The following is a 19,561-nucleotide window of genomic DNA, read 5'->3' as shown; positions in this document are numbered from 1 at the left end:
TGTGAAAACTGCAATTGCTTTTGACAACTCGATGGCTCTTTGCAATTGGGAAACCACAAAAAACTCCTGGTCTCCCCAGTTCAGCACCAGCTCTGCTTCCTCACGTCTTCTGTTGTCATTTACAGCCCCGCGAAGTGGATGTGAGTGCTGCGAGTGGATGCGAGATGCTGATTTAGGAGCTTTGAGATATGTGGTTTCTAGAGACACCTAGGCAATTTAGCTGTGAAAATCAACGGGATTTGTATGTTTTTGGAAATCTATCTTTGCTCGCTGAGCACATGTGCAAATGATCAACAACTTGAGACAGGAGATTTGTTCCTTGCTACCTCTTTCTGTCAGCTTTTATTTGCCTTCTGTCGCCCTTATGCACAATCTATAAGCCCTCCTCTTTTGCATGATTGTCTCAATTTGCATTTCCAGCAGATCCACTGACATTTGGCTGGACTCTGGGTGAAACACTCCTTGAAATTAGCCTGCATGTTGAGTTTGTTCTGAGAAGATAAGAAGGAAAGTGGCAGGGGGGTCTGGGGGAATTATGCATGTGAAACTGCACTGTGAAATTAGCACCAACAGTCAGACTCTAGGCCAGAAATATTTCTCTGGGATTTGTTTTGGAAGCAGAATTTTTTACCATGGGCAATAGACTCGTCTCCCTCACCCCACTGGCTTTCAATCCCAGCACAAGCCCGTCTGAGGAAGCCAAAGGATAAATTGTCTGCTAGCTTACTCTAAAGTTGCTCTGTAGTGCTGGCAATATGATACTGAAGAGGAATTTTAATTTCATGCTGTGTAAGAAGAGTGCATGCAACAGTAGCAGCCGTATGGATTTTCATATGAATAGACGTACAGTATTCATAACAGGGTAGCAGTGTTGTCCCGCAGGTTTTCATTCTTCTTGTTTCTTTGCTGTTTTCACATTTCCTTTGCTGTCCACCCGTTCTCGCACTTGCTGAAATGGAAAGTATGTCCTTGCCAGATGGATGTACAAAGTGATGAGCCTGTTTCTCAGTTATATTGCAATTGGCTTCAGAGACCTTTTGTTGCTTTAATTTCTGTGCAATCCAAGTGCAAGTCTGTTTTGCTTGAGAGGGAACATTTTTTAGCCTTGTGCTTCTCTTGCTCAGCTTTGCGGGTATCTAAGCAAGAGCAGTTTTCAGACAGTAGAGCCCATTAATGCTGCTCTGTCTCAAGGACACTCTAAAATAATGTGACTTAAATGGCTTGCTTGGTGGGGGAAGGCAGGTCGCATGAATGTCCGACTGTCGGCAGAGGATCCGCACGGACGGGACGCGCGGGCTTGGACTGGGTACGGTTCATGCATTTCAGCCCTTTCTTCTTCCGAGCGCTGGTGATCTCTTTAGTTTTCACCCAAGAGATGAAGTCATCTCAGTGGCAAAGAATCTGGTTTATAAAATCATCTGTGTTGGGCTTTTTTTGGGGCGGGGGTGGGGAGGGGTATGTGTTTTGTTTTATTTTATTTTACAATTCTTTTAAGCATTTCTTAGGGGAGGAGCCTGAACTGATTTTCCTTGAGGTTGCTGATCTAATACGTTCTCTGCAGCCAGAAAATTCGCTTTAAATAAACTTCTCCTAGTAACATCTGTGAGGTACATTGCTTTTCCAGTTTCCATGCTAAACTGGTCATTAATGCATCTGCACATCCCTGCATGTCTGTCAAGCCCAATCAGTTTTGCCGGTTAGGACAGGTGAATGAATCTGTCTGCCTGCAGACTCTGCTCTTTCTAATATCCCTACGTGGTAGGAAAAGGCACGGATTGGGGAAATCCTTTTCCCAGCTGCTGAAGAGGTGTGCATGTGCAACAGGAGATGAGCAGAGAAATACAAGGGACTCGTTAGTGCAGAGCTAGCTCCGGACACCGAGGTTAGCAAATGCAGCTGGAGGAAGAGTTTACAGCAATGCAAATGATTCTCCCTCCCGTCCTCATCTTCTCTCTTTGACAGCTGCTGGCAGCATGCTAAGCTGAAGCCCAGCAGCGACAGAGCTGGCTCCTTGCTTTTCTTGCCAGCCTGTGTAAAAGATGGAGAAACCCGGCAGCTTCACCAGATGGACTTTACTTTGCAATCATTTACAATCCTGATGGGTTTGTCAGGACACATCCTCCACTCCGGTCCCTCAATGTCCCTTGCTTTGCTCCTGCTAGGTGAGGTGGGACATGTTCCCGCAGGTGAGGGAAGGTGGCAGCTTTGGCCAGGGCTTCGCACCTCGGCGCTGACCCTGGTGACGGCTGCGTCCCAGCAGAAATGCTACACGCTGGAGGCGTTTAGATTTAATGGCTTCCTTCATGGCTGTGGATTGATACAGCTGGGAAACATATTAAAGAGTTCAGCAGCAAAGCAGACGCATAATTAATAAAATACAGATTTCATTTGAAATCATTGCCCGAAATAGCTCACTAATGGAGGGAGAACTGTCTGCTGAGTTACAGTGCTGAGTCTGTCTGTGCCTGCTGGCACGGCTGGTGCAGGTGTCCCTTCAGAGAAGGAGCCGAAGGCTGAGCCCCCCCGCTGCCCCCACCACCCTCTGGGCACCCGGCGAGGGGGGAGCAGCCCGGCAGAGCCACGGCAGAGCAGGGGCACCGCCTCATCTGAGCTCTCAAGAGCCAGTGCCTACCCACTGCCTGGCTAAGTCCGGCAAAATCCAACCAGCCTGTGAGATCAGACGTTTCTCACCAACGTAAGTTAAAAGCGGTTTGAAGACTGTGGACTCACGGTCAGGGTAAACCCACTGCGTGAGCTGCTACGCCTCCTCTGTTGGATGTGGTGAGCTCCACTGGGGGCTGGTGGTTTGTTCTCTAGGGTATATCTGAGGGATGCTCTCGCGGCCTGGAGAGGGAGAGGCTTGCTGCCTGCCCACCCTGGCAGGAGCTGGCACCGCTACGGGAGGCATTGCTGCTTCCCCGGCAGCCTGGCTTAGAGAGCCTGGGAAGAAGCTGTTTCAAGTGCAGGTTAAGAGGGAAGCTAAAGTGACCAAGCAAATATCCCTTTAGCACTTGTAGAGGCTTTGGGATCCTCTTGTAAATCAAACCATGCAGGTAGCCTCCAGGCGTGGGAGTGCAGAAGCACGAAACATTAATGAGGCCGTGGAGCATCCTTCCTGGCTCTTCCATGGTGGCAAAAGCAAAGGCGAGTGTGTTTTATATTGCTGAGCTTGTGACTCTAATGACGATGCAAGTTCTTTAGAAGGAAAAAGGGGACAGTCTGGGGAAAAGGACCTTCTGGGCTGGCTTGTTCCCAAAGATGCAGCAGCATACAAAGCTGCTCATGTTGCTTGCTTGCTAATTGGAGTTGGCTGTAACTGATTTAGAAAGTGATGGCCTTAGGGAGCTGAGATTGTTGTTTGTGTTTGTCTGGGATTAAATACAGATGGAATTAAAAAGAAAAAAAACCACACCACCCTCGATTCAAGGAGGAAGCTTTGATGGAAATAAATGCATGCTGGTAGAAGAGAGCGGGTAGATGCTGTGGTTGCCTGGTCTGGGTTTTGGTAGCGTTCTCATAGAAGCACTCGTGGAGACAATAAAAGGGTAGAGACAGAAATAGAAAGCAAAAAGATAAGTGGACTTCGAAAGAAGTCATATTAATAATGAAAACTGGAGTTTTTGAAGCTGCTTTAGAAGAAATTTTCAAGGCGTCAAACCGCTCAGGGGCCGGCTCTTTGGCAGTTGGCTCAGCTGTTTGGTTAATTCGGAATTCACCGGACTCCAGAGGTAGAGAACAGGACCTGGCTCCCTGCCAGGCTTTCTGCTCTGCCCCCCTGGGCTGCAGGGACAGAGAAATACCCAGGCGTTGAAATCGCCAGGCCATAGGACCCCAGTACCCGCAACATTTGAGTCTCATGGTTTTAGGTCACTGAAAGACTTCTTTGCAGCTGAGCGCAAACCATGACACACCTAATAAATCACGATGCTGACAAAATATGAGGCCTGAAATCATTAGCAGATTACATTATGCAGATGTATGGATATGGAGGGCGGACTGTGTTAGTTCCGGTGCAATAGGAAGAGAAAGGCAAGAAGTAGCTCAGCTCCTCTGATAATAAACAGTGGCATCACGCTGGAGTTGCAAAGGGGCTGCTGCAGTTGCTGGCGCTCGGTCACCGGGAAAAGCTGCCCTAGCAGGTACCTTTCCGTATCAGTTTTGTCTCTTGGGGGTTTTGGCTCAGTTTATAGCTCTTACTCTAAAAGCTTTAGAAACATTTGATGCCTATCTCTTTTGACTGAGAGCAAATCAAATAACTTGTTAGAAACTTGAGCTTCTGGGGCTGGGAGTGGTGGAAGCTGGTAGCCTCATGACCCAGTGTTGGCCTTCAGGTCACTTAAAAGCTGTCTGTAAGTGAAGTTGAGCAGCTCCCTTTCCTTCCAACACCTCTTTCTGCCCCCTTCACCACCCCGTGACACTTCTTACCAACTAGCTGCAAATCTGCCAGTGCTCATTAACACAAATGCAAACCCTCCCGAGATTCCTGGGTCTGCCTGGAGACACTTCCACCATCCTCTGGTGAAATGGCAGCTGAGAAAATATCCAGTTCACTGGGATGTAGCTTTGATGTAGCTTTAGTGCATATGAGCTGGTAGCAGAAGATGCTGGGGTGGCCGTTGTATGTGCCCAGTTGGTGCCTCAGTCCCAGCTCCCTGCCAGGCTGACCTGGGACTGCATTCCCAGTTGTACGTTGCTGGATGTGCAATAGGGAAAGTGGGCAAAAAAAAGCAGCCAGCCTCCAACGAGCTGCCTACGGCTCCTCTCCTCAGCTAGCGACTTTCCACAGGCCTTTAACGGGCTTTGCTTTGGGAAGGCATGTGCGATAGAGAGAAGAGTTTGTGTTGGATCTAAGGCAAAGAAACCACAGACCAGTCAACGCACAGGCTCATGTGTCACTGGCATTCGATACTGGGGGTTTGGGCAGGAAGAATTTCCCCAAAGCTGGAATAATTACTGCGAGGCAGCAAAGTGAAATACACCCACATTGCTGCGACCACTGCGACCCGCAGTGTGCAGATGTGGTACCCCATCTGGAATGCATTAGCCAAAGCATCCCCATCCATGTGTTAGCCTTGGAGCAGAGAGCATGGTCGGGAAGGGAAGGGGTGAGCACATCGCCGCTCTGGGCGGTTGCAAATGCGACTCGGGACGTGCCTGCAGGTTCCCACCTCCCGAGGCAGAGCAAAGAGGAGGGTGATGTGCAATTTCTAGCATTGCCTTTTGAAACATGGTCACCATGCGGCTGCAAGACAAGAGCTCGCCGGCTGGAGGTCCTCGGGGAGGCATTTAAGCAGCAGGTTGTTTGCTTGGCTTGAAGTGCTGCTCCCACGTAAAGGGAACGATGGCAAAGCACCAAACTGTGCCGTATCATTGCTGCTCGCTTAAATCCATATTGATGTGTTGCCATCCAACCAGGAGACTCTGTGTGCAGTTGATAGTTCATCTACAGCGCCTTCCATGGAAAATAATGTGTGTTTGAAAGGAGGGAGGAAGAGGAATTGGCTTACCAACACAACGCAAGCAAGCATCTGGGCTCGCTCTCCTTAGGGGCTTCTCTTTAAAAGGAGCTTTGAGTTGATAAATTTTCACTCATTTTGGTATAAAGAAATCTCCCTGGCTTTGATACAAAGAAGCAGCTTGCTCTGCTCACTGCTGGTTTGTTTACAGAGCAGCCGTGTGACAGGGAGGGGAGAGAGGGGCAGTGCTGGGGGGACCAGAGCCTGGAGCCCAAACGCGGGCAGAGCCAGGCACAGCCCCCCCGCCTTTCATCAGCCTGTGGCCTCCCTCAGAATTAAGAGTTATAGCTGCAAAAACATATATGAGTGGCTCTCGCCTGCCACAGCATATAAACAAGCATTCTGTAAGAATTCAGTCTGCAAGGCTGAAGCTGTGAAATGGTTTTCAGCTTTCTCCTTATAGAAGGCGGGCTGCTTGTTTTGCAATTTCAAATGCTGTATTTCAGAAGGCTGATATTAAGTCTGAAGACGAAAGATGTGACTACTTGAGAACTGGAGTAGTCTGTAATTTCTATCACAAGCGAGTCTTAGAAAGACAACAGAAATATTTGATAGTGGTTTAAGTGGTTCAGATCCTTTCCATTTTGCTGGGGGATGGATTAGATGGTTATGTGAAGGTATCTTCTAGCTGTGCGTTCTTCATTTCCCTGCCTCCTCGTTGGCACGTACATCCACGCTCTCTATTCCTCTCCCATCTGCTTCCACTTCCCAAATTTCTAACATTTTACTCCTAAAATTTTGCCTTCATGTATATGAATGGAAAAGAAAAATACCACTGTAAACTATAAAGGCTCAGTATCTGGGATGAATTTCGACCTGCGTGGTAAAACCTTTAAGTGTTGCCATCACCTCCAGCTCCGGCGGGTTGTGCTGGCAGAGCACTGCTGACAAGGAGACTGTTGCTCCATCAGGGTCTTAATTTTGACTGCCAGACCCCGAGTTTAAGTAGTTAGGGGTGCTGTAGTGTTAATAACTTGGTGGCAATCACTTAGAGATGCAGATGGAGCAGGGGGGACCACTCCAAAATCAGCAGCTAGTGTGGTTCTGGGGGAACTGGTTGGCTTGTTTCGTGCCCAGCCCTTCAGGGCCGTAACCGGAGCTTGGTGGAACAGCAGTTTCAGGGATATCAGACCTATTGCAGTCATGAAACCACTTAGTCCTGTTTAGGAAAACAAGCCTACAAGGACAGCAGAGGGGGAGTTGTTTCAGTGTTAAATTACTGAACCACACACACAGTATTTGCCTAACCAGCTAGACCTGAATTGCTGTTCAAACAGTGCTTTTCTGCCTGACGTTGGCAATCAGGGAGCTAATTACACTGGATTAGGGTTTTTCTCTTAATTACATGAAAAATTTAGCGCGGCTGATGTTCATGAGGCTGCAGGGGATTAAGGCGGAAGCCATGTGTTTATCTACAGGTCAATTATGGAAGCGAAAGCAGTAATGTGGTGTAGCTTTGTCTCTCCCACCCGTGGACCCCAGCCTGAACCTATCTCACGATGTTGATTTTGGGCCATGGGCACGATAAGGGATTAGCGGTGCCGGCTGGTGTGTGAACAAAAGCAGGGGCCTGGGGGAAGAGCTGCCTCCATCCTTCTAGCATGGTGCTTGTCCTTCTAGCATGGTGCTTGTCCTTCTAGCGTGGTGCTTGTCCTTCTAGCGTGGTGCTTGTCCTCCTAGCGTGGTGCTTCACAGCTCTGGGGCAGATCTGCTGCCCCTCCTGGTGCAGAGGGAGCTACAAGCCAAACCTCCCAGCAGCAGCCAGGCAGGGGTGACGGGCTCCTGCTGCATTCTGGCGTTCGGAGCGAGGTGCTGCTGGTGCACACCAAAAGGGACGTCTTCAGTTCCAGCCCTTTAGCCGTGGTCCCTCTTTCCCTCCCTCCTCCCAATCCAGGCATGTCTAATATTGCCACTGTGCTTTGCCTGGGTCACACTTCGTGTTGTTGCCGTGGTGCTGTAGCTGCTCTTGTGTTCACATGCCAATGGCAGCCGTGGCCTCCAAGGAAGAGCTGTGGCATCAGTTTCTGTGACCCCATGTTATGCCGCCAAGGACACTGTGCATCAAGCAGCATGGCCTTGGGCACATCCACTCGCCTCTTTTGTGGGTGGGTGTTGGGTTTTTTTAAGTGAGGTCAAGAGGGAAGCCCAGAGCTCCTTGCCCGCCTGTCCCTGGATGGTGCTGCCAGAACTGGGCTGCGGGGGCTGCAGCTCACTGCTGCTCTGCAGGGCTGCGTTACTGCATGCTCGCAGCATGCTTTGGAGCTGCAAAGTACTTCAAGTCTTAAACACAGTTACTGAGTACTGATTGCAGCACCATCCCGACTGCTTCGGAGATAACAGGCGGAGCACTGAGCTCCTTCAGGTTCCTCTCCTTCCCCAGCTGGATTCAAACTTTACCTCTGAATTTGGACATTTGAGGACCAGAGAGCTGATCCATCCATCAGCTTCTCCCCTTTCTTCCTCTCTAGCCTGGTGCACAGCATGGCGTTTTATGCTGTCCCAGGTCTGCCGTGTGTGCCTGGCAGCTGCACCCCCCCCCTCCCGAGATGGGGACGGATGGGGACAGACACCTGCGTTGAGCCCAGTGATCTCCCTGCCGTGTTCAAGGCAGTGTTCGGCAGCATTACATGTGTTGCATATACAGATTATTCAGAGCCAGTTCATCTGCTTATCTGCTGATTAGTTCTGGGATGCTGGAAAGGGCATATGCCGAAGGCTTACTGAGTTACAGTGCAGAGATGGAAGAGATATTTTTTTTATTATTATTTTTTTTTATCCTTGATCTGCCCCAGAATAGCATTTGGGAAGCAGCTCACAGGGGCAAAAGCTGTCGCTTTGGCATGTGCCACGCATGCCAGAAACACAAGCTACCCCAAGCCTCTGCTGCTGGTGACTGTGAGTTCTGAGCTTGAATGAGCAGATAGGAAAGCATAAAGAGAGATTCAGCTCCCATGGATGTACACTTCCCTGAATCCTATCAGGAGGCTTTAATGCTGCCAATACAGGGCCCTGTATAAGCAAATGCCCTTGAGCAGGGTGCCAGCTGGCTGCTCGTCGTGCATCTTGGTCCTGCGTCTTGCGTTCTCTGATGAAGCCACGCTTGGTCCAGCTCCTGTATGCGCGGTGATGAAGGAGACCCAGGCACTGAGCAGGTATCCCCTGGCAGGTAGTGAAATGCCGATGAGCCCCGCTGCCGCGATGCCCAGGGAAGGGGAGGGAGCCGGGAGCTCTGTCGGCACGGCCACCCTCCAGGAGCCGTGGGGCAGTGCCAGTTTGGCCGCAGCTCTGCCCGTCCTGAAGTGACCTCGCTTGCAAGGCTGTTGCTCTAGTAAAATTCAGCCTCGATAGAAGCAGCGTGGTCAGCCACCGGCTGGCAAAAGCTTTTGACTCCTTTGTGCTTTGGCCCATTTCTTAACTAGAAAATACCCGTTTCCTACCTGCACCTCTGCCTCCCCGGCATCCGCACGGTTGTAACCCGGGGGAGGGTGATGTTCCCCACAGCTGGCCAGCACCTGTGCTGGAGCAGCAGGCGATGTGGGAGAGCCTCATTTCCTGGGATTTAAGCGGAGCTGTGCACTCTGTAATTTTCTCACATCCTTTGCCCGAGCAAGGTTAGATCTGATCAGTAACACATGACTGGTTCTGCATGCACAAGTGGAACCAGAAATGTGCACGGCCTCCTTGTTCACCTGATCACTCCTGTCTGACCTAAAGCATGGCAAAGCTACCAGGCAGGTTTGCTTCACAAGTTTGTAAAACCAAATTAAGATTCTTTTATTTCTTCTGGGGTTTTGGCCTTTAGTGGCTGGCAGTTTGGCTTGTGTTGCACGTTCCCGGGGGGGTGTTGGGCAGGAAGTCTAAATCGTTTGAAACATATTACTTACATGATGTTTTTGAAAGGGAAAGAGAATAATATTTCCTGAGGAACTTTCTGGTTCCCACCTGATCAGCTGCAAGCTGTGACTTGGGAGAAACAGGGTTTTCATGTGACAATTTTTGACAGTCGTTTAGTTTTTTCCTCCTTGGGGAGAATTGCGACTCGCTGCTGCTCGTTCAGAGCAAACTCCACATTAGACAATCTTGTCTAAGTGGCTTTTTATTCCATTTTACATGGCCACTCAAGGTCAACAAACCAAACTAAGCAAAACCAATCCCTTCAGCTGTGAAATGTACTGCTGTAGGAGGATGATGGTAGGGAGAGAGTCTGACACCAGGCTGTGGAGGATTATTCAGCTGGAAAGGCACAGGTGAGGTGTGGATAGATAACACAGATACAGTGCTATTTTGAGGACTTTGGTGAAGTGCTGCAAATGGTATGTGACAAGCAATTCTGAGCAGATACCCATCCATCGCCCTAAATAATACCAGCTCTGTGTTTCCTCTCATGTTTTCTGCTGGTCACAGAAGACTTAGGCTCAGCACTCTGTTGTTTTCCTTCACTATGGCTATGGCTCACTCCCCAAAATGCTCCTTGCAACTCCCTCTGTCACTAAGCGTGTCCTGCAGGTGGCAAATGGCGAGGCATGGCTCTCCTCTGTCCTTGCTCCCGAGGCCCTTTGGGCACCTGCTAACACTGAGCCCAGCTATGGGCTCAGGGCAAAGAGGAGAAAAAGCCAGGGTATCACCCAGGTGTTTGCAACACCCAGAGGGCTGAAGGGCGGAGGGGGGTCAGCCTGAGCTCAGCGCAGCCAGGGCTCCTGTTGTGCCCAGCTAACCCGGCTGCGCATCCCTGCCGAACACTGCTAGGGCTGTGTAGAAGATGATGCTTTAGGGGGAAAAAAACACCTCTGCCTGCTCCGGGAGCTGTCCTCCTCTTTGCTTGCCTGCACTTTCATTTGCTTCTCAGCTGTAAGGGAGGGAGTTGGATTAAAGCCGCACAAAGCAGGAGAAGCAGGGGTAAGTCAAGGAAAGAATGGCAGGGGCTGAAGGAGCACATTGCAGACAGGTTAGCGTGCAGTGCCTTGTAATCCAGCAACACCTCCCTCCTTCCTTTCTTTTGGAGGCCAATGCTTAGTCTCTTTGATGATTTCCTTGCTCAGTGCCAAAATGTAAAGCCTGCAAGCAGCAAAGTGCTGCTAACTTAATGATTTCCATTTCCCAGAGAAGCACTGAGCCATCTCTTTAAAAATAATACAGGAATGTAAAGGGAGAAGGGTGCTTATTGCTGAACAAAAGGAAAAAGAAGTCATTGCACATTGAGGCTCTTTATTAGGGGACAAATTAGAAGTGAATAGGTTTTGTACCATGCTGTAGACATGCCCTGAGCTGTCCTCCTTCCAGGGAGTAAATCCACAGGACACTCTCAAGTGTTTCTGCCTTTAATGGGTTGTACTTTGATGCTGGTGGAAGGTGCAAGGCTGATAGCCCTGAACCCCCAGCAACAGTCTCTTTGCAACAAGTGCTCCAAGAAAAAAGCACCGCTCCTTTGCAGTGTTCCCTGCCTGGCAGCCTGCTCCCTGGAGCCCTCCGAGTTAATAGTCTCTACCTCCTGCTTTTGAATTGGACCCTCTTCTGCGCTGACTTTCCTGAACAGGAGAGAAGGCAACCTTTTTGGGTACTTCTGTCAATCATTTTTTTTTTTCATCTCACTACTGTTCTTAGCTAAGCTAGGCCTGCTCTGTGCCATGCAAGTGGTGATGTCACGACGTGGCTTTGCACTGATTCACCAGGGCGTGCTGAGCCTTCCCAAGGGCACAGGGATGGGAAAGAGCTTCCCTCCCGATGGGAATGCACCCGAGTGCTGGGACTCAAGGAGAAGACAGTGCTGCTGATTTAAAGCACAGTCCAAAGCAATATGACCTAGCCAGCCAGCCTACCCAAATTTGATTCTAATGACTCCATCCCTGGAAGAATACTACTTAATTAATTAGCAGCTCATTTGCATGAGGTGGCACGTTATTAAAGTTCTACTGCTGCAAGTAGGGCTGTGACAAGGTGTGAGCTGACAGCTTTTCAAATAAAAAGTCTTTTAAAGGAATGATCTTCTGAACTGGCAGCTTTGTTCTAAATGAGCCTCTCATGCAGTAATAAATTAAAGACGTGGGGGCTGCTGATTAGTCTCTGCATGGTGCCTCCGTACCATCCTCCCTGTTTATCTTGGAGGATCAGCTCTCCAGGAGGGTGGAGGGAGCAAAAGGATGGAAGAACGAAATAAAGACTTAGGAGAGAGAGAGAGAGAGAACAGCTTCGGTGGCAATCTTCTCTTAAGGTTTTGTCCTGATACCTGTTAGGATGGCTGAGCTGCAGCTTCAACCCAGCAGTTGGCTTTTTTCACCTCCAGCAGCTAGCAGAGAGGCAGCCAGGGGTTCCTCTCCCAAGCTTCTCTGGCCACCCATGCACTCCTACGGTGGCACCTTGAACACCGGTCTCGCGGGGGGGTGCCGTTAGCCAGGGACACGTGGGGCTGCTGAGACGGCTGCGATCTGTGGGACAATAACCTGTTGACTGTGGCTTGAGCTTTAGCACAGAAGGAAGGGTTGTTTCTTCTTTGTTTGTTGGGTTTTTTTTAAAACCTGTCTTGCCTTCCCTGTAGACGGGCTCACTCTCTTTGAAAGGGTAAGATTGAAAGTGTTCAGGTCTCTGTCCATTGCGGTTGCATGTGCTGATTCTGGGCAGGCTTCCAGCCGTCCTGTCACGCAGGGCTAGGATTCTAGCCTTGCTCATGGGAACGGTTCCCACCCTTGGCTCTGGAGATGCACTAAGGGAGAGTTAATTTGGGTTGGTTGATTTGTTTGCTGGGTTGGCATTTTTGTGCTTAGCAGCATATGTGGGTGCTGGTGCTGCAGACTACAAGCCCCCACTCCCTGCAGAGCCTCCCAGGACCCCGGGGAAGGGGGGTCTCTGTGCTCTTCCCCAGTCAGCCCAGCAGTTCCTCTGGGGAGCTGCAGATTCCAGGTTGTGACTTTGAACATGTAGCAAACATTTCCCAAGCAGAAGAGATGGGAAACACATGTGGGTGTGAAAGACACAGACACAGAGACATTTCTGACATGAGTATTGAATTCACAGAAACCTCAGATCTATAAATAATTCGGATCATGAAGCTTGATCAGAATAAAGTCGGGCTCCAGCTCTCCCTGCCTCCCCCCACACTGTGCATGGCTGTACAGCTGCTGACCCCGCGTTAGCTCTGCTGCCCAGACCTGCGGCACGGAGCCTGCTTCCCTCTCCCCATCCCCTTTTGAAGGTGTAAACTCAGGCACGCAGCCACACAAGCAGGAGGTGTTTGCAGATCCTGGAAATGAGGGGTCACCTGAGCGGAGGGTACCAGCAATTTCATCTATCGGGAAAGGCAAGATCTGAGCAGGACACGGGCAGGGGAGGTCTGTCTCCTTGCACCTGGAGCTTCCTTTAGTTCAGGGAGGGAATGGAGGAGGTAAATGTCTCCAAAAAAGGGGATTAGGACTCAGAAAGCATGAGTAGAGAAGGCGGTCTTGGCTTTGCACTGCCTTGATGCTTTGTCTGCATTGTGGCCAGCAGCAGGAGGGAGAAGTTGGGATGCGAGGCTGGGTTTGCCTCAGTGGGGCTTTCATGTCTCTTTGAAGTTTAAAAGGAAGAGTCACACACCGCTCAATATACCCTCTTGAAACTGGGTCTTCCAGCAGTGCCCAGGGGTGGCGTGGGATGAGATGCTGGTGTGATACCGTGGGCTGCTTGTCACCGGTCCTGCCGATTCATCCCCTTCCCAGCCGGCTTGGCTGCCCATCGCTCTGATGGCCGCAGCTGCCCTGCTCATGGCCCCTCTCTGGCACTTTATAAAAGAAGGATCTATGTCTGCAGAAATTGAAGGAATGGTCACGGTAAGCAGCCCTTGAGAAAAACCCTCCTGGGTGCCATGCAGCTCCAGTGCCTGTGCACTAGCAGGGCTCGCTGCAACGAGCTCTTTACCAAACCGATTTTTCTCCCCAGCTGACGCTGTAGAGTTTTGTAAGGGCAACCCCAGTGGTAATTAGTGAGTGTATTTAATGTTTAGTCAGACAGTGTAATTCTGGGAAGGGTGGATTTTCTACCCCCTCAGAGATCAGATCGTTCGGACTTGAGGAGCTGTTTTGCTCCAAGCCACTCAGCCTGACAGCTTCGTGATTTTCTGGAGCGAACCCATCTATCGAGGTTTCCCCACGCTATCTTTGGAGTAAAAATGATGGTGATGCCCACTATGACAGACATATTTTATCCTAATTTGGGAAAAACGCATAAAGAAAATATGACAGGAGAGAAAGACTGGGATATGAGGAAGCCTCCAGGTAATGAGGTTAATTGGATATGCTGATTTGAATTGAATGTGCATGTAAGGGTTGTCATTAACTTCCTTACGGACATATCTATGATTTAAAGGAAAGATACTTAATGGGATTACTATTTCACTTTAATTTCAAGGGGGAGACTTCCCTCATGGAGAGCAGTGAGTTCAATCACACTCCTGGTGTTCCTGCCTGCAGAAGGTGTGAGCAGGGAAAGCCGGTTCCTCAGGGCTGGGTTTCTCCTGGATGGGGACACGGTGAGGGATCTTATCCAGCAGTTCAGGCAGGGTCCTGTGCATTTGCATTACCAGATTCACATCCCAGATCCACTGTGGACTGGCTGTACCACCCCCAGCAAACCACTGGGCTTCCCTGTGGTTTATCAACGACTGGCAAATGGCTCTGACCTGGCTCCCCGAGCACCAGGAGTTAGCTGATGTTAGCCGTGCTCTGAAGTTGTGAAGGGGTACTTCTCTCCCAGAATAATTTCATATGGGGTCTGAAGGACTTTTGGAAACTTCCCATATGAATATTTGCAATTTCTATTCCGGATTCTTACCTCCTAGAGATCGCCATGCTTTTTTTTTTTTCTGGATGTCAGAGGATGCAGGACCCATTAGCAGCACGCAGGTGCCAGCATCAGTAATCCTGTAAAACAGTACTGCAAGAAAAGGATGTTTCTGAGGGGGGCAGGGAAAGTGGCAGGTCATGTGCATCTCATCTCCTTCTTAGTTGTGTGAATATAGAATAGCCTGCTTTTAATTAAACTGGATTAGCAAAAATAAATCCTTTTTGCAAAGATTATTTGGCAGAGGCACACACGCAAAAATCTGGACTGGTATTTATTTATCTTGTCCTGTCTTTGGGGAGCTTTTGCATTGCTGAGTCTCTTGCTTGTGGAAACTTTCTCCAGTACCAGGTCTAGGTAGGAAAGGCCCCACATAACCGTGGACTGAAAGAGGTAGGGAAAGGGTATGTAAGCTGTGCTGCGCTCCGGCCTCATTCAGAAACCTGCTGCCAGTAATGGCCTTTCTGCTAAATTTCCACTACTGAAGCAAGAAATCCATCCTAGAGCTTTATGGGAAGCTTTACTGGGGAATGCCCAAGAGCTGAGATGTGCAGGCGTAAACAGCAAAAAACAGCGGCAATTCTGCAAAGATGCACCTTGGCGGTGAGGGCTTCTCCTTGTTGTCTTTGGTTTCTATTTCAGGCAGTAGATGCAGTAACGCTCCAGCGCGCATTCCCAGAGCTGATACAGTTCTACTTGAAACATCCATTTTAGAGAAATGCAATGTTATTTGATAGTATTCACCCTGAAGGGCTAGAAATGGTAGCGTGAAAGGAGCAGTCCTAAAGCTCCAGGGTTGACTGGGCTTTTCATTCCGTCACCGTTACACAGAAAGATCAGCACGCTCAGCCAGACTGTTGTTCCTCCTGACCCAGGGCATCATCTCCGGAGCCCATCCGTTGCCTCCATAGATCTTTTCACATGGCAACCAGCAGCAAGGTGCTTTGGGATCCCTCTCCCATCAGGTGCCTGTGGATATGGGGAGAAGCTGCAGTTCTAGAGGAGTTAATGGGTGGCCTCGCATCTGGGACCCAGGATGGGGAATCAGTCCCTTCATGCATGGATTTGTTCAGCTGTTTTTCTGGCATCAGGCATCTCATCATGAGTCAGCCTCATTGAAACACTTGTAATGAAAACAGACAGGTAATTTAATCATGGAAAGTTCCTACAAAGAGATTCAGTGTCTTCTAACGGGACTCTGCTGGGACAAACTGGTAGGGAATCCAGAGGTACCTTACTTCTGGCATAGGCTGGGCAAACTAGCAGAAACTTTAGTACAATAGGTGTGTTGGAGCTTCGTGTCATATTAGATCCTTGAATGGCTCATACGCGGGTGCTACGCTGCAACATCTACGTGTCACAATGTGGTATTTTGCTAATCTCTTAAGATAATGCAGAGCTTATGCCTGCAGTCTGTATTGTGGGGGTATTAGGCTCAGCAACCTGCGCAGTGCCTTTGAAGGGCTGCAGTTCCCTGAACTGAGCAGCATGCTGTTTTTTTAAAAAACGTGGCGTGTCGTTAGGTACTTTTTGAGCCATATTTGTAAACATCCATCAAGAGCAAGCGAGGAAAGCGTGGTATCTGTCCCAGGCGACTTCTCTGATTCCTGTCCAGTTGTGCGAGCCTGCGACCTGTCCTCCCAGTCTCCACTGCCTTTCAGGTGGCTGAACACGTCTCTGAGCCTGGACACCTCTGGTTTCCATTGCACCGATGTGCTTCTCCCCATAGCCACCTGCTCCCTGTTTCACTGCGCTCCCACCCGTTCCAACCTGCACCGCTTCCCTCCGTGCCTTTCTCTTAAACCCTTCCCATGCCCCATCACCGTGTCATGGAGAGAAGAAAAATGTGGAGAGTTAGGGGGACATAAAGGACCAACCACCAGCAGCCCAGCCCCATCCTGCTCCTCCCTGTGCTGCATCGCTGTGCCTGGAGCCGGGACTCAGGGGTGAACCCAGACCTGGGGGTTGGGACCACGCTGCTAGTGGTGGCTCAGCAGTTGTCTGGCGCTGGAAGGGTGCCTGTAAGATAGGCAGAGGGATTATTTCTCTCTCCAGACGTCAACAAGAAGCTTCCTGCTGAGGAGATGAGACCTTTCTTCTTCCGCATTCACAGGAATCATCTTTCTTCTCTGACATCATCATTTGTTGTCATGGAAACGAAACCCTCAAGAAGAGATGCAGTGGAGCATCCTGGTGTGGGTGGGTGCATCTCAGGCTGTGGGATACCCAGGTGGGTAGGACACAGGCCGCAGCAGGCGGGACGGGACAGGAGCGCTGCGGGCTCTGCTCTCCTCCTGTCCTGTGGCCTCTGAGCAGCATGGAGCCATCTCACCTTGACAGGCTCACTGAGAGACCCCAGGTGGCTCCTCCCGCCTATGGGGGTGGCAGGAGGGTGCAGGCAGCACCCAGCACCCCATGCAGGGCTCCGGCTGTGTCCCAAGACACCCGTGCCAAGGCACAGCTCCGAGCACGCATCCAGGCTGGAGGAGCCATCACGCGCATGGTGCTGTCTCCATCCCAGAGCCTCAATTCCCAGTTGGAATTGGCCTGCACAAGGCTTGTCCAGTGGTATCTCTCTTTATTAGCCCTGTCTGACCTCATTACTAGAAAGAAGCTCAATTTAACGAGCTGCTGGTGCCCCAAGGGAACTCTGAAAAACAGTTGTTTTTCACAAAGGCTGCTGATCCTTCATGTCCAGCGTTTCCATTCCCGTTCGGCCATTAATCAGGTGTTTGCATGGAAGCGGCTGTGTGTCCCTGACAGCCCAGTGTCCCTGCTATTTATTCCTCGGGCGATTTTGCAGCCTTGTGCCTATGTTCATGGCAGGCCGGGGTGGGAGATGACAGTGGTGCACGCACGGGCAGTGGGTCTGGAGGCAGCATGGGTTTGCAACACCCAGCAAGGAACTGGTCTCATACTGGTCTCAACCTTCCTCTAGTTCTCAGTATTTCACGAAGGCAGTGCAGTAGCCTAATTCACACAGGTGCAACTAAAACAGGGTTTGACCTGCTACTTTTGTTTGGATTTTCCTTTATGAAAGTTCAGGCGTTTTGAGCCAGACTTGTGCTGCCTTCTTAGTCCTGCCAGAGGCTCCCTGCATCTGGCTATGGGTGTTAAACCAGACCCCTCTGATGCACACCTGATGTTCTTTTGTATCACTAAAAATTCAGAAGGTAAGGAGAAAAGAGATAAATCCAGAAAATAAATGCATTTGTGTACCCAACATGTCTTTATATGGCAGGAGGCACCAGGGCTCTTTCCAAGAAGAGGATTTATTTGGAGGAGGGTGCAGGGGAGCATCCTTCCTCTAGGAGCATGAAGATATCCTTGTATTTCCAGCTGGGGTGGCACATTGCTCAAATAAATTTTAAGATGCTTAACAACCTGCTTTCTTACCTCTTGGGGACATGAACTAGAAGAAATAGACATCCCTCGCTGCTGCTCTGTCCTGCATCTTCTGAAGGCATAGGCTTGTCCAAAGCCGGTTCTTCGTGCCTCTTCTTCGGTACCACAGCCAGGCAGTGAGTAATCGAGCAGCAAAAGGGGATGCGGCAAGACAGCTCGGCATCTTGCTGCAGCAGATGGCATCTCTGCGATAAGAGGTTTTTCCAGGGATGGGCAGTCCCCCATGCAGCCCACTCCTCGCAGGGCAGCATGCACATGCTGCGCAGCGCCCCGCACGCGGAGCGTGTTCCTGGCCCCGCCACACAGCATCGCTGTCGCTGCGAGCCACGGGGCCAGCAGCGGCTCCACCGAGCCCTTGGCTCGCCCGACTGCTCTCCTCTCCCTGCCTGACGCCTGCCAGTGTTTTCAGCTATGTAGACACCATGTTGCGATGAAATGGCTATCCAAATATGCAAATCCTGGTAGGAAAGACAATGTAAATTGTTTGTTTATCCTCCCTTCCCCTTGCATAGCCCCCAAGGCCATAAATTATTAAGTTTGGAAGAGATGGCATATCCTCAACAGCAGCTGCTGGTGGCAGGGATGGGGTTTGTCACAGCTTCGCAGGTTTTCCTTCAGGAGCAGGAAGTTGTCTTTTGGTGGGGTGGATGGATGGATACTGGGAGCCCGGCAGACTGGACAGGCCATGTTAGTTCTCTGCTCGCTCAGAGCAGGAGTGGTTTCCCCTTGCTGAATCCTGCAAATTTGAAACTAATGGGATGGCAGCAGCAGCTCCACATTTCTAGGCAGAGGTGGTATTGTAGGAGGCTTCTGTGGCAAGAAGAGGTGACGGTGATGTTCTGAATCTCAATCTTCATGCGTCTGGGGAAGAAAGAAACGGGTCTACTGTATCTTGTTGTGCTGCCTGGGGATTATTGTGGCCTTGTTTCAGGCTTATTTTAGAGAGAATCTGAAAAGTTTACTAGCTTTGTTACTCTTGAACGCCCGTGGTCAGTCACAGTGTGCTGGCAGTCTGTGTGCTCCCCTTGCGACCACAAAACTTTCTCATTATTTCTTGTGGGTTGGGGAAATCACATCAGCTTCAGTGGAGAGGGAGCCTTTGCTGTAACTCCTGCCCCCACACATTGCTTGCTAGCACTTTGCTCTGTCTCCAGCTTGTGAGCTGAGGTTTTGAATTAGATTCCTTTCCCTACCTTGTCCTCCTCCCCACAACTCCCCCCCTGCAAAAAAAAAAAAAAAAAAGAAAAAAATATAGAATTTGGCTGCTATGAAAGCACCTGTAATCTGTTTGTGCTTCTTCCAGATCCGAGCAGATGGTCCTCCCCATGGTGGAATTCAGTACGAAATGGTGACGGTTTTCAAGGACGGCAGCCCAGTCCTTCGAGACATGGCCTTCTCCATCGATCAGAAGTATCTGTACGTCATGTCGGAGCGACAGGTAAAGCATCTGCTTCCGTACCTACGTGGTGGTGGCTTCCTTCCATAAGGAGCGTGTTGTTGGAGCGCATGGAGCTGAGGTTGTGTGCTGAGCCCCACGGTGCCTGGATCAGTACGGGTAGATGGAGCACCAGCAGAAGCTCAGTTTTATCGGCCTCTGACCAGAGATTGTTATCAGTGCACAAGGGAGAGAGTTGTACCCACTTACTCTTGTCTGCAGGCGTTGGGAACCGAGCTGAGCTGCTGCAGAGGAAATGTGCTTTGGGGCTCTGAACATCCCTGCCTAGATAACAAGATCCTGAGCCGTAAGCGTTACGATCCACTCCCCACAGTGAGGCTGGCAGGCTGTGGTTTTGCATAGCTTTGTCTGAGCGTTTATGATGCCTGCATTTATT

General features: G+C 50.2%; 1 protein-coding gene across 1 annotated transcript in view; it reads left to right on the top strand.

Moving 5' to 3' along the window:
* Nucleotides 1–19,561, top strand: part of PLXNA2 (plexin A2) — a 179,386-nt gene that overhangs the window by 53,904 nt on the left and 105,921 nt on the right. Inside the window, exon 4 of the mRNA XM_055819918.1 lies at nucleotides 19,033–19,167. Within this exon, the coding sequence (XP_055675893.1) occupies nucleotides 19,033–19,167 (135 nt within the window). The remainder of the gene's footprint in view (nucleotides 1–19,032; nucleotides 19,168–19,561) is intronic.

The sequence above is a fragment of the Falco peregrinus genome, chromosome 16 (assembly GCF_023634155.1).
Source record: "Falco peregrinus isolate bFalPer1 chromosome 16, bFalPer1.pri, whole genome shotgun sequence".
Classification (NCBI taxonomy): domain Eukaryota; kingdom Metazoa; phylum Chordata; class Aves; order Falconiformes; family Falconidae; genus Falco; species Falco peregrinus.
The sequence above is the reverse complement of the archived record's forward strand: the minus strand, read 5'-3'. Positions and strand labels throughout refer to the sequence as shown.